Source organism: Bufo bufo, chromosome 3 (genome assembly GCF_905171765.1).
Source record: "Bufo bufo chromosome 3, aBufBuf1.1, whole genome shotgun sequence".
Lineage (NCBI taxonomy): Eukaryota > Metazoa > Chordata > Amphibia > Anura > Bufonidae > Bufo > Bufo bufo.
The window spans coordinates 124,389,670-124,405,423 of NC_053391.1; the positions used below are offsets into that span (position 1 = coordinate 124,389,670).

The window sequence follows — 15,754 nt, forward strand, 5'->3', positions numbered from 1 at the left end:
AGCACAGGGCGCCAGTGGCGAATTTGCCAATATTGGTGTTCTCTGGAAAATGCCAAACGTCCTGCACGGTGTTGGGCTGTAAGCACAACCCCCACCTGTGGACGTCAGGCCCTCATATCACCCTCATGGAGTCTGTTTTTGACCGTTTGAGCAGACACATGCACATTTGTGGCCTGCTGGAGGTCATTTTGCAGGGCTCTGGCAGTGCTCCTCCTGTTCCTCCTTGCACAAAGGCGGAGGTAGCGGTCCTGCTGCTGGGTTGTTGCCCTCCTACGGCCTCCTCCACGTCTCCTGATGTACTGGCCTGTCTCCTGGTAGCGCCTCCATGCTCTGGACACTACGCTGACAGACACAGCAAACCTTCTTGCCACAGCTCGCATTGATGTGCCATCCTGGATAAGCTGCACTACCTGAGCCACTTGTGTGGGTTGTAGACTCTGTCTCATGCTACCACTAGAGTGAAAGCACCGCCAGCATTCAAAAGTGACCAAAACATTAGCCAGAAAGCATAGGAACTGAGAAGGGATCTGTGGTCACCACCTGCAGAACCACTTCTTTATTGGGGGTGTCTTGCTAATTCCCTATAATTTCCACCTGTTGTCTATCCCATTTGCACAACAGCATGTGAAATTGATTGTCACTCAGTGTTGCTTCCTAAGTGGACAGTTTGATTTCACAGAAGTGTGATTGACTTGGAGTTACATTGTGTTGTTTAAGTGTTCCCTTTATTTTTTTGAGCAGTGTATTATGCCTTTTTGAGTGTTCCTGTCAGGCTGCTCAGCCATGATGGCATATCACAGGCAGGATCACATCATCACCATGTATTGTAGAGCAGTGTAGGATATAGTGAGGCCCCACTCCATCACTCCTCTAGGCAGCTCTGCAAGCGGAAGAAACAAGTCCTGTCGACATTCTAAGTCATTCCCGGAGAACCTCTTTAAGAAGAAAAATGTGCCATGCGGTGAACAGTGGATAATAATAGTGGCATCAGGAAACCAAGCAACTATGACAAGCTGATTCATGGTTCCACAAGTGAAAGACTCCTACTGCTCCTCTCTAGCCAAAGTTCAGTGGAATACTCAGCAGATCCGGGAGCTGCAGGGACTGAAGGCTGGGCTTTACTACACCGTCCAAAGGGCAGCTCCTGGAGTGCTGAGATGCTGTTTCTGGACTGATTAAAGATAGCTACACTACATGCAGATGTGTCAGAGTCCTCCTTTCACAACATATTTTTATGCTACATTTACTCATTTTCTTGCCTGTGGCAGCAACTTTTGGAGCACATTATGGCTGAGGCGTTGGCTAAATTACTTGCTGGATTGCTAAACTAAGAGAAAAGGTTTTGCCCTCTGCCCGTGTGGTAAAGTCAAATGCTAATGAAATGATTTGACGTGGGGACAGAGAGTAAAGGTTTCAAGCCCGAGAAGGTCACACAACTACTGGCGGCTTTAAATGCCATGTAAATTATTACTAGTGCAATAGCAGTTTCAATGACATCAAAATAGGATTAATCATTAAATTATACGTGGAGCAATCAATCCATATTCAGACATTTCAGCTGTTAAAGTGGATCTGTAGCATACATGGCAGCCATCCAAATGAATGTCCATCTATACAATGCAAGAACGGGCCAGCTCGCCATTGTGGCTCACAACGTCTTTATGCCCCAATAGGTTTATGTCCGCGGATTGTGGAGCAGATACTGCACCAAAAAACGACTCCTGATGTTTTCCATGGAAGGACGTGCTGCCTTTCATGTGACCACAGTATATTTCTACCACTGCGCCAAGAAACAACATGGACACCATTGGAAACTGGCGGGCATCTGCTCGCTGTTTAGCCCTATTCAATGACAATGGCAAAATCGTCTGTTTCAGCTATCCCTTAGAGTATGTTCACACTGAGGTGAAAAGAAACTGATGCAAAATCCACTTCAGGATTCCTTGTGGCTTTTTGGCTGTAGTTTTTGACGTGGCTTTTTATGCGTTTTTACATGGTTTTGCTCCTGCACAGGAAGTTTAGATGTGAATTTGACATGGAATCTACGCCAAGAATGAATGTCACTTCTTTTTATCCATGCCGAGGTTTTTAACAGTACGGCAACACGGTCAGGTTTTTTTTGCATGCTGTTGTGGAAGCCAAAACCAGGAGTGGATTCAAAAAAGAGGAGAAGTTGTATCTGTCCTTTATACTTTCTCTCCTTTTATGATCCACTCCTGATTTTGGCTTCCAAAACTGCATCAGAAAACAGAGCTGTGTAAATTAAAGGGGGTTGTATCATCTCAGACAATGGGGGCATATCGCTAGGACTCCCATTGTCTGATAGGTGCAGGTACCACCTCTGGGACCTGCACCCATCTCAGAAACTTTGATGGCAAAGTCCCGGATGGCACACAGCATATTCATTTCTATGGGGGATGCTGAAAATAGCCACGCGCGGTGTGCTCCCATTAATTTCTATGGGGATTCAAAAAATAGCCAAGCACGCAAGTGTTTTTCGGTGCATTTTTGGGCTCCAGAATCTGCACTAAAATCCACGTCGGAATCCACGTCCTCTTTCATTGTATATGGTGCTACAAAGAAATAGTACAGATTTTTTTAAGTGACCTTTCAGTCTGAATATTGTTAGAAGTTGTTAGAAGATAAAATACTTGGACATTAAGGACCTGCATCTCCAAGATCATGGCTTTCATATTAACTCATCTACTAAGTACCTGAGTCACAAGGCCGTTACTGAATCTAAGTGCGGGCAGAGGGTATAATTACCCCGGTTTGCCATGTACTGACGTACAGGAGAAGCCTCTAGCTCCAATTACATCTCCTGACAATAGTATAAAGAGGATATCATAACTAATGTTACTATAATAAGAATATACCAAGACAGCGGGAAGGTTAATTAGGGAGAAGACGTGCTTTCCTACAGTATATTATGTGCAGTTGGTGCTAAACTTCAAACTGTATCTGTACAATGCCCCAGCAAATACAAATGACCAAACCATCTCGATCTTGCACTTGTAGCACGCTTGGCGTATACACCGGCAGAATCTCACAATGTATGCGCTAAATATATAGCGCCAACACCTGCAACGCTATGCCATAAACTTACATACATTGCCCATTGTCTCCCATCATGAAAAAAAAAAATTATTTACAGAGGTGAAAAAAAGGATACTGACAGACACCACCCTGAAGGCTCAACGCACACCGTGTCCCAGCCTTACGTTCGGTGTATATGGAAGGAAAAGCAGATACTGTACATCAAACATAAAGCTCCATTTACGTGACGGCGGCTAAAAGCGTTTTTCTATTTGGAAAGCATCAGCTTATTGTTTCAACTGCATAGGAAAGAGCAGAAAACTGCATTATCCTATACGTAGGACCACCGCCAAAAGATGCAAAAGGTATGCCACTGCATGCCTATGTGCCGTAGATGTACAATAAAGGCATACATTGGGATATCCTTCCGACAAAAGAATAAGATGCGGTTTGCACTGAGCCTAGTTTATGTCAAATAGACCTTTTCTAGGCCAGAGAGACATTAGTCATTTACCCGACACAGCATGAACAGAGATAAAAATGTATTTATCGAAAGGCTAGAACCTCTTTAAAAGTCCCTGCGCCATGCAATCTGCTGCTTGGTGCCAGAAAAGGAACAGGGGCAGATCCGTGATTCTACGTACGTCACACATAGAAGCAGTAGGCCTGCAGAATGAATGTAATGGGGCATGCTTAGTGATGAGCAGACCGCTGCAGACCACGGCCAGGTGTTTAATGTCTTGTACTTTAGTCTATTAATCATCCTATCATTTTGTGTTTGCTTTACGTATTGATCCCAGAAACAGAGCTCAAAAACTCACACAAACAAGACACAGCCACCATCATCGAGGACACACAGATATTTATGATTTAAAAAAATCTGACAATTGTCACTGTGACGTGTGTAAGCAGCAATGATAGTGCCGTCCCTTGTGGCATGCTATATCCACCTGCAGCAGCTAAAGTCTCACAGGAAAGTGAATCAACCACATAGCGGTTACAACCAGTTATGATCAGTTCGCAGTGTTCCCCAGCGAACACATGTGGGCTGCCATCTTTAGTAAGGTAGACTCACCCGTCCGGCGATGCACAGGTAAGCCCTTACCTGTGCCGCGAGCCGGTCTGAAATCAAATGCGGTCACCAAGAACAGGCAGTTTCGAGAACAGCCCGATGAAGGCCCCCGGCGGCTGTTCTCGGAACTGATTTCAGACCGGCTCGCAACACAGGCACAGGTAAGGGCTTACCTGTGCATCGCCGGACGGGTGAGTCTACCTTAATAAAGATGGCAGCCCGCATGTGTTCGCTGGCAAACACTGCGAACTGACCATCACTGGTTACCACACACCCAAGCGGTGGGTGAATTCATTGAACCAGTGAACACCCGATTCACGTGCAGTTTGCACCAACTTGGGGATTTTGGCTGACCCTTGACTGTGGCTCAGCCGTGCAGTGACCACTGCATGGGACCCCATGACAAAAGTAATCAAATAGTGTCAGCTAGTATACTGTATATTCTCAAGTTGGCCACCAACAGTAGATCGGCCAAATATGTCTATGAAATCTTGCAAACCACAGATTGTCAACAGGGGGAAGAGGGATACAATGAGTTTGGTTTTCCTTCTGTTGCTTCCAGATAAAAAGCACTGAAGGCAAAACTGATTGATTAAAGTATGCCTAGGGCAGGGCATAGGGGAAGGGGGGGGGGGGAGGCCACGACACAGATAGTGTCCTATGAGGGTACGGGGATGTCGGTGTCCCTGCTATTGGCCACTCAAGCTTTAGTGGACCTAGTCTATGTATGTAATAAAACATTTCCTTTCCATTACTAGAATACACTCTAAGGCCTATTGCACACGGACGTTTTTTTTTCCCGTTTACTGGACGTTTTTTGCGTTCCGTATACGGTCCGTATACGGAACCATTCATTTCAATGGGTCCGCAAAAAAAACGGAATGTACTCCGTATGCATTCCGTTTCCGTATTTCCGTTTTTCCGTTCCGTTTTAACATAGAACATGTCCTATTATTGCCCGCAAATCACAGTCCGTGGCTCCATTCAAGTCAATGGGTCCGCAAAAAAACGGAACACATACGGAAATGCATCCGTATGTCTTCCGTTTCCGTTCCGTTTTTTGCTGAACCATCTATTGAAAATGTTATGCCCAGCCCAATTTTATCTATGTAATTACTGTATACTGTATATGCCATACGGAAAAACGGAACGGAAAAACGGAACAGAAACGGAAACACAACGGAAACAAAAAACGGAACAACGGATCCGTGAAAAACGGATCGCAAAACACTGAAAAAGCCATACGGTCGTGTGCAATAAGCCTAAGGCCGCATGCACACAAACGTATTTTCTTTCCATGTCCATTCCGTTTTATTTGCGGACCGTATACGGAACCATTCATTTCAATGGGTCCGCCCAAAAAAAACGGAAGCTACTCCGTGTGCATTCCGTTTCCATATGACCATATTTCCGTTCCGCAAAAAAATAGAACATGTCCTATTATTGTCCGCATTACGGACAAGGATAGTACTGTTTTATTAGGGGCCAGCTGTTCCGTTCCACAAAATACGGAATGCACACGGACGTCATCCGTATTTTTTGCCAATCCGTTTTCTGCGGACCGCAAAATACATACAGTGGTGTGCATGAGGCCTAAGGGAGACATTTATCAAATCTGCTACGCTGGCGACATTTGTGTATGTTTTTGTGACATTGGGTGAAATTTTGTGACTTTTGGTGAGCTTCAACACTTTAAGAAGTCTCGTTTATGACGTGCGGCTTTTTAAAAAGACGCAAAAAAGTCGCATCTCCAGGCCAGGCAACCCCCTGATGTACTTTTAATGATAAACCACATTGCACTTGCGCCAAATTCATTATTACTGTGCACCATTTCATAAATTAGTCATGCCCACACAGACCAAAGACAGACTTAAGTATGACACAAAAAACCCCGTAAATGATAAAATCCCTTCTACGTTCATAATATATATCAAGCCTCATGTACCACGGAAAAATCTTGTGCAAAAGCTTCGTACAGACATGCACATATCCTGTCTATGGAGCAGGCGGTATGATGAAATATCTGAAGGACAAGAATTTTCTAATCCAAACCCTACCATACAATATAGGTGAAGCATGTCAAATCATCCTCTATATAACATCCTGCTGGGTTTTTTAACCTGTTGCTGTTCTAGTACGTACAGTATGGCCTCATATATACTGTGGAGCTATGTCTAGTGCCCTGTTACCCCAGCTACTAATATGCATAGTGTATAATATAGTGTATTGTATCTCACATGCCAATAGGTCTATTAAAGGCTTCTAATTGTGAAGGAACACAATCAGGTTTTTCCAGCTATGCACCAGTGATGCAGAACGTCTGCTTAGTCATCTCGGTGATGTCATAAATCATTCAGTAAATCAATAATGCCTTAGAAACTGCCTTGAGTAACTGTAAAGTAAAAGATATTTGCCATAGGGCTCACTCAGACAACCGTATACTGTCCGCAAAAATGCGGATCCGTTTTTTTGCGGATTAGATGCTGACCCATTCACTTCTATAGGGCCCTTATCTTCCATTCCACAGCTCCGCAAAACAAATGAAACGTCCTATATTTGTCAGTGAAAATCAGAACATGGCCCTATTGAAGTCTATGGGTCCACAAAAATATTGCATGCTATCCGCGTTTTTTTTTGCAGACATGCTGAACTGTCGGATCCGCATTTTTGCGGACATCATCTGAATGAGCCCATACTCAGTGGGTGAGCTCTACTACACACATTACCATCCAGGCAGCAAACCATGATGCTTCCTCAGGATAGGTCCACAGTATTAGATCAGCAGGGTCCGACTCCCGGTACCCCTGCCGATCAGCTGTTTGAAGAGAAAACAGCGCTCGTACGAGCGCCGCCTTCTCTTCATTGTTTACCTGCTCGCCGTCACAACTGAAGTGGTGGCAGTGTAATTACATCTCAGCCGTCCCCATTCACTTCTATGGGACAACTCCTTCCTGTTCAAGTGAATACTACAGAGCCGTCCCATAGAAATGAATGGGGACAGAGCAGTTCAACCCTTGTTAGCGATGATTTGAGGTTCGAGAAGTATAAAGGGGTCTTTAGAAAAGGCCATTTATATGCAATAGGTGCAATAAGGGGAGATCTGACCCCCGGGATTAGAATCAGGACATAAGACATATTCATATGCATAGGCTGGTGCAAACATGAAGGTCATCACAGTAAACCCTTTAAAATACATTTTTCAAAACTAATATTATAATAAAACCATGTAAGACTGCTGGACTAGTCCAGACATATGTTATACCTGGATAGTGGCACATGTAAGAGTAGAACCCTTCAGATTTCAGCATGATAAGCAAGGATCCCCAGCCTAGAAGTACTGCAGAAAAGAAAAGATTTTCCACCACAGCAGTGACTGCCATCCACCACCGACGCCGATGCGCTGTAGCTAGTGTAGGAGCCATTTTTTTCTTCTAGTGATCGTCAGCCTGTAAAAGAAAGAATGAAACATTATCATTATATTGCTAGGGAAACCACTATATAAATGCTCATCTTCCCTTCAGCACTGATCATGAAATGCCACTAGGTTCTACGGATGTCTGTGGTCCGCTAGAGCCCCGTCCAAACAGAGCACATGACAATGGTTCCACGTCTGCTTATAGATTAAAGGGGTTGTTCAACCCCCAAGGTAAAATCAACTGAGGTCCAGAATGCATTTAGCTTAATAAAGAAAGCCACTCACCTGTTCCTCGGTGCTCCGTCTCTGCACTGAGGTTCCCATCCCGCTGCTTCTGATCCTCAGTGGACCATAAGTGTGATGTCCCATTTGTCGTCACGTGCACCGCTGCAGCCATTCCGTGCCTACGTGTTCCCTAGTGGCACAAAACCGCCAAGTAAATAGCTGAAGCTGTGCATGCGACAATGGACGGAGACATCACACTTCTGGTGAGCTAGAACACAGGTGAGTGGCTTTTGTTTCCTTAGCTGATTTTACCTTGGGGGTAGGAGAAATCTTTACATTAAAATAAGATCATGATGATTGAGCTTATAATTGGAGAGTTTAGAAGATTGCCAGCCGACAGGTCTGATGGTTAGAAGTATTCAGTGTTCATATACCGGTATGTTTTTTCAACAATCCTTGTCTTTTTCAAACCTCTGTCAACAGGATCAACCCAATTAAGCCAGGTATTCTGCCTGGTAGGGTTCACCCTGCTGATAAAAACAATACCTGCCTTGTGAAAAATCGGCCACAGCGTTCCCAAGATTTTCTTTATTTTATTATTTATGCAAATGAGGGCTTCAGTGCACCGAGGGGTGTGGCCAGCACTGGAAAGCTGCTGAGGTGCACTGACAGCGTCCTCTGCACCCCTATATCTATGCCCCTGATTATTGTCCTAAGTCCTACAATGCAAGAATTTGTTATCTCCCATTCTGTCTGAACAGCCAAAAAAAAAAACATTACATCATTAAAACGTGGCACAAGAGAAGTAAAGCAAACAATTTACAAAGTTACCCAACTTTTTCATAATACACCGGTGCCATTGAAGTAAAGCAGAGGTTTTTTTTCAAGAATCCCATTATTTCATACCTGTTAGCCCTCATGCACACGACAATTGTTTTTCCCGGCCTCTATTCCGTTTTTTTTTTGCGGATAGGATGGGGACCCATTTATTTCAATGGGTCAGCAAAAAAATGCTGATAGTTCATCCGTTTGTGTTCCGTGTCCGTTGTCCGTGTTTCCCTTCAGCAAAAAAATTGTGCATGTCCTACTTTTTTCATATTTGCGGACAAGGATAGGCATTTATTACAAGGGATCTGTGGAAAAAAACGGATCCTCCAAAAAAAACGGATGCCGCATCTGTTTTACTTTAGCAGATGCAAAAAACAACTGTCGTGTGCATGAGGTCTTACAGTAAGTCTTTATTTACAAGCGCCAAATATCATTATATACACGGCTCACATTTCCAAATGAGAGGCTCCCACCCGTGCCTATTGCCATTCTCTCTCCTGTGCAGGTAGCTATCCAAAGCTAACAAGCTCCACCATTTATACGGCAGAATTATGCACACAGCTCTGGAGGGACACAAAGCACACAGCAGGGAAGCCATCAAGAAGCAATGAAACAAGTCACTGGGTTCAATCTTATCACCTTCAAGATATTAAGAGGGGCAAAGATCTAATTCCTTGCCAAAGTTTCAAGATTGCAGTGGAAACTGAAAAACTGATAACAGAACTGCTTCCTTCAGACTCTTCACCAACAAACATGGATAGAGATAAGATAGGAATCCTTCACCAAGTCCAACTGCTTCCCATTCTGAGATCTCTTTATTGCTCTACAAATAGCATATAAAACGGTGACAAACATCCTTTGCCCCGTCCATTAGCACCTAAAACACTTATACAATCAGCTCTTCAGCCAAACACGTTAGATAAATGTCAGCCAAAGCCACTGATTTTGGTGGGACCAGCCGACCATCTAAAGTGTATGGCGAGCCTTAGATTAAAGTCGATCGAAAACAAAATACGGTCGTTCATGGATTTTCCATCTGAGACAATGGTGGAATATCCACAGGGCACGCTGTAAATGTCTGATGGGTGGGGGTCTGACCTATGGGACCTCCATCTATGAGAACTGTGGTCTCCTGAATCCTGTTTCTCCAGATAAAGGGGTCACCGCATCAAGAAGCAGAGGGAATGGCGAGATAGACACATACACGCCTGATAGTCTGAGTGACTAACTTCCATATACCGGTAATTGAATGGGCAGAGGTAAGCACATGTGCGGGAACCTCTCCATTTATACTGAGTCTAAGCGTGTTGTACAGCAGCCATCTTAGGCTACTTTCACACTAGCGTTCGGGGCTCCGCTTGTGAGCTCAGTTTGAAGGCTCTCACAAGCGGCCCCAAACGCATCCGTACTGCCCCAATGCATTCTGAGTGGACGCGGATCCGCTCAGAATGCATCAGTCTGGCAGCGTTCAGCCTCTGCTCAGCAGCAGCGTTCGGGTGTCCGCTTGGCCGTGCGGAGGCAAACGGATCAATGTAAGTCAATGGGGACGGATCCGTTTGAAGTTGACACAATATGGCTCAATTTTCAAACGGATCCGTCCCCCATTGACTTTCAATGTAAAGTCTGGACGGATCCGTCTGAACAACTTTCAGACTTAGAATTTTTTCTAAACTATAATGCAGACGGATCCGTTCTGAACTGATCCAAACGTCTGCATTATAGGAGAGGATCCGTCTGTGCAGACACCAGACGGACCCGCTCTGAACGCTACATGAACATGGTAGAATGAAAAAATTACTGGACCTCTACCTCTCAGATGTTTATGGTATAATATATATATATATATATATATATATATATATATATATATATATATATATACACACACACACACATTAGGAAAATACTATTAAGGGCTCATGCACACAACTCTTGTTGTTTTGTGGTCCACAAATTGCGGATCCGCAAAACATGTATACCGTCCTTCTGCATTTTGCATAACAGACCAGCCTGCCCATAATGGAACAGTCCTGTTCTATTTTTTTTTGTGGAACAGACATGCGGACATACGGACACGGAATGCACAGAGTCATTTCCATTTTTTGCGGGCCCCATTGAATTGAACAGTTCTGCATACGGGCCGCAAAAAAAGGAGCGGACACAGACAAAAAATAAGTTTGTGTGCCTGAGCCCTAAAACACAAAAAAATCAGGTAGGGGACAGGAAAGCCTATGAAGTCATGGCATTTCCACAGGATATACTGTAAAGCAGTGGTCCCCAACCTTTTTTGCACCAAGGACCAGTTTCATGCAAATCAATTTTCCCAGGAACTGGGTGGGGGGGTAAGGGGGCGAGGGTTCTGGGGCGGGGCTTAGGTTTTTTATTTTTTTCTGTTACGGCACTCACCACATAGGAATTTTTTTTTATATTTTAATAGTTTGGACTTTTCAGACATGGCAATATGTCATATTTTTATTTATTTATTGTTTATATATTTTATATGTAAAATTGGGAAAGGGGGTGATTTATACTTAATATTTTGTTGTTGTTTTTTTTACTTTTTATTTAATAACTATTTCCCCCCTTAGGGGCTAGAACCTGGGATCTTTTAATCCCTTGTCCTATTCACCCTGATAGAGCTCTATTAGGGTGAATAGGACCTCATACTCTCCCTGCATAGTACACACAGCAGCAGGCAGATTACCATGGCAGCCAGGGCTTCAGTAGTGTCCTGGCTGCCATGATAACTGATCGGAGCCCCAGGATTACACTGCTGGGGCTCCGATCAGAAGCTGCCACTGCACCAATGAGGAGGAGGGGAGAGGGGGATCCTGTGGCCACTGCCACCAATGTTTTTAATACTGGGGGGGCGTGCACTGTTCCACCAATGATAATTAACCTTTAATACAGATACAGGAGGCAGGTGCGGCAGAATCAGATAGCCGTCATCCGACCTCTGACAGGGGACTTCGATCAGTGGCAATTCACCCCTCAGGTGCCGCATCCTGTATCTGTAAGAAGACCTTTCATGGGTCCATACTTTATTAACTAAGTAGCGGGACATGTAGAGCGGCGCCCAGGGATCTCCCTGCACTTACTATTATATCTGGGAGCTGCTCCGTTCGCCCGCTGTGGCCCCCATTACCGTCTCCGGCGCTGTTTGCTAATTACTACTATTGGAACACCAGGAAGGAGACATCCGCTTCTCTCCCTGGGCGTTCCTTCTCCCTGGCTGTAGCGCTGTCCAATCACTGCGCAGAGTGTCACAGCAAGGGAGAAGGTGAGTTCTTTTTTCTCACTGGCTGTGACGCTCTGCGCAGTGATTGGACAGCGCTACAGCCAGGGAGAAGGAACGCCCAGGGAGAGAAGCTGATGTGCGTGCCCGGCAAACAAACTTCTAGGGCCCGGTCCTGTGCCGCGGCCCTGCCGCTGGGGATCACTGCTGTAAATGACAGATGCAGGTCCCAGTTTCCATAGCTTCCATAAAAGAGAATGAGGAGAGCTGCACACTCCCATAGAAGTAAATGGAGCAGCCACCTCACCTTTCATTCCCTGCCTGGATGCTGCGTCCCGTGGCTGCACCAGATGAGTTGGGGGACCCCCGTTCTCTAAACAGGTTCAAGTCCCACATCTTTCAGACATTTATGGCATGTCCTATCCTGAATCTATCTTACAGTATCTACATTTCCTGTAAGAAGCCATTTCAGACTGAGGAGATTGTAATGTTCTTCATTGTGACTGCTGCCAGGAAGTGTAGGAAAATGTTTCAGTAGTGTTTCCGGTTCCGTTCCGTTTTTCCGTATGGCATATACAGTATACAGTAATTACATAGAAAAAATTGGGCTGGGCATAACATTTTCAATAGATGGTTCAACAAAAATGGAACGGATATGGAGGACATACGGAGTACATTCCGTATGTGTTCCGTTTTTTTTTGCGGACCCAATGACTTAAATGGAGCAATAATAGGACATGTTCTATCTTTGAACAGAACGGAAAAATGGAAATACGGAAACGGAATGCATACAGATTACATTCCATTTTTATTTTTCAGAACCATTGAAATAAATGGTTCCGTATACGGACCTAAAAGAACGGCCCGTATACGGAACGCAAAAAAAATTGGTGTGAACGAGCCCTGTCTGTGATCAATACTTTCTCTCACGTATCTTCACTTTTGATATTTCTCCATGAATTTGCACATGAACAAACTTACTTTTTAATTACATTAAAGGGGTTATCCAACCCCTAAAATGCCTCCCCTACTGCCCGGGCCCCTCACACTGATTGTACTTAGCTTGCTTCCCGGCACTCGTGTCGCTTCGGACGCCCGCACAGACGCTGCTGCATATCCCCGTCGCGTGGATGAAAACATCTGGCATTGGTGGGGCGGCAGCCAGTAGCAGGATGCGAGGGGGACGAGCCTCTCTAGCATCGCAGGTGACGCTAGGGAGGTTCGTCACTGTTGCGGCCTGCTATTGGCTGCTCCCCCCGTCACCAGATGTTTTCATCCACGCGACGGGGAGATGCAGCGGCGTCTGTGCGGGCGTCAGAAGCGACACGAGTGCCGGGAAGCAAGCTAAGTACAATTAGTGTGAGGGGCCCGGGCAGTAGGGGAGGCATTTTAGCGGTTGGATAACCCATTTAACAGATATTTTATAAGAAGTTTAATTTTCTGTTTAGTTCTTTAACTCATTAATGACCAGGCCTGAAAGGCCCTTAAAAGGGTTGTCTTACTTCAGCAAAAAGCATTTATCATGTAGATAAAGTTAATACAAGCCACTTACTAATGTATTGTGATTGTCCATATTGCTTCCTTTGCTGGCTGGATTCATTTTTCCATCACATTTGGGACACAGTGAGAGGTTTGGTCTGGGAAAACAGGTATTTTTCTCCCAGCATGTGCTGCTGGGCTGATTTACAGCCAGGTGAGGTCAAATACCCGTCCGGAGTCCGATTTTGGCAGCACCTGGCTGTCCTTAAATAGGCAGCTGGGCTCAGAAGCCAGGTCTCTGTGTTGGGATCTGGAAGCCTTGTGTCTGGATGAAGGTTTGCTACCTGTTTGGCGTAAAAACAGGTTGGTGCTGCTATCAGCAAGGACTCTTTAAGACAGAATTGCCGCATGGTGTGAATTACCACCAACAGGTGACTTTTTGTTTGAATATGACTGCTTGTTTTTGTCACTTGCCTAAAAAGTGTAAATAAAACACTGAACTGTTTGATCCAAAGAACTTGTTGTTGCCTCTATACTGCGTCCACTAATCCTGTCTACCAGAGCAAGTCCCCACACATTATACAATGCTTGTTTCCTTGCAATCCAGCAGCAGTGGTCGTGCTTGCACACTATATTAAAAAGTGCCAACCTCTATGGTGGCGAGGACCGTGGGAGTGCACATAGAACGGCGCTTTTTTCCTACAGTGTGCAAGCGCGACCACCAATGATGGATTTCACGTGTGCACAATAAAATGTAATGGCAATATTTTGGGGGGAGCATTGTGGCTTTTTTTCTTAATGTTTTATGACCTTATTTATAACATTTTTTAATCCCATTATGGGATTACTGTTATCGTTTATTTCACAATTATAATGTATTTGTATATTCCTGTGTGGTAATACATTACGCTCTGTGTCAGTATGAGTCAGGCTTACTAAAAAGACCAGCCCTGGGGGCCTTCATAGGTCCTCAGGACTGACTGTGATTAGCTCCCTCTGCTACATTTGGGTCACTGGCAAACTTGGTGACCCGACCACAGGGCGTAGTCTCTTTTGATCATGCCATGGTAAGGACAACGGCACAATCAAAGGGTTAACAGCGAGAAATAAAGTTCGTCAGACCCCGGCTGTCAAGCAGGAACAGCTTAGTAACAGCTGGTTGTTAGAGCTGCAGCACTCCGCCAGCCATTTAACACCCTTCAAGCAACGTCATAAGACATCGCTGCAGACTGAGGACCTGCAAAAGACAGTGAGCGGTCGTTAAGCGGATAAGAAACTGTAGTATGTATGCAGTCTAATAAAGCAATTTGGATAAAATCTACTCTTTTCCACCCAATTACTATACAACAGTCGCTAAGTCTTAAAGGAGTACTCCAGATTTTAGATACTCATGCCCTATCTTGAAGATGTCACTTTATGAGAAGGTGGAAAATATATTACACCTCCAAAATCCTTACTGCCTAATTCAGCAACGGAGAAAGACTGAAAACATCTGAACATGGGCCTAAAACAGTCCTCCGAGACTTCCGATTCCGGCGAGCGCATGTAAGGTAGCAGGAGGAATGAGCTCCGCTACTCAGAGCCGGAGACCAAGCCGCCAAGCCTTACAGAGGGGAGGAATCCCCGCTCGCACTGCCTACACCTCTCCAGGAGTGGATGGAGAGGTTCTTGATCAGAAGTGGCAAGTCTACAGGAGGCCCGTTACCCCGTAGAAAGAGACGGCACCATAGCGGCAAGATGGCAGCCGCGGCTGACAGCGCCATGCGCTCCACCAGATCTTCCTCACAGCCCTCCTCCCCCAGACCAACTGACATGGATCCAGAGGAGGACATGGAGGACAAGGAGCCAGGGGTACAGCAGGGGCTTGCTATAACATGTAAGACACTGGTACTGGAGGTAGCAAAGTTGCTCTTCCCAGATATTAAATCAACGTTAGAGGTCACACTGTGGAGGCGACGTTAGCACAGTTGCAGGATAACATTTATCAACACTCCTCTCAAATAACAGAGCTAGAGCAGCGTATGAGCCTACTAGAGGATGAGCTAGAGAAGTCGCAGACCCAGATGCGGACTATACAGAAACCTAATAAAGCTCTGCAAGAGAAAGTAGAAGACCTTGAGAACAGGTCAAGAAGAAATAACTTGCGTATCATAGGCCTGCCAGAATTGATCCCACCAGGACAGCTTTCCCGGATCTGCGCCATAGAGATTCCCAGAACTCTTGGCCTTCATACCCCTTGTACAGTGGAAAGAGCACATCGCAGTGGCCCGCCAAGAGGCACACAGAATAATAATGTGATTTTGAGGCTTTGTCCAACCATAGTCAAATACTTAAATTACTCGGACAAAGCCAACATCTTGGGCAAGTTCAAAAAGGAGGGGAGGCCTATAGAAGTAAGAGGCCATAAGCTGCTCCTGTTCGGGGATTACTCAGCTGAAGTTTCGAGAAAAAGGAGAGCTTTCAC

General features: G+C 45.1%; 1 protein-coding gene across 2 annotated transcripts in view; it reads right to left on the reverse strand.

Moving 5' to 3' along the window:
* The window catches only part of SLC43A2 (solute carrier family 43 member 2), a 108,007-nt gene that overhangs the window by 78,099 nt on the left and 14,154 nt on the right, over positions 1 to 15,754 (reverse strand). For both annotated transcript variants that reach the window (XM_040423546.1, XM_040423547.1), the window contains exon 2: positions 7,371 to 7,554. In XM_040423546.1, the coding sequence (XP_040279480.1) occupies positions 7,371 to 7,530 (160 nt within the window). In that variant the 5' untranslated portion in view covers positions 7,531 to 7,554. The remainder of the gene's footprint in view (positions 1 to 7,370; positions 7,555 to 15,754) is intronic.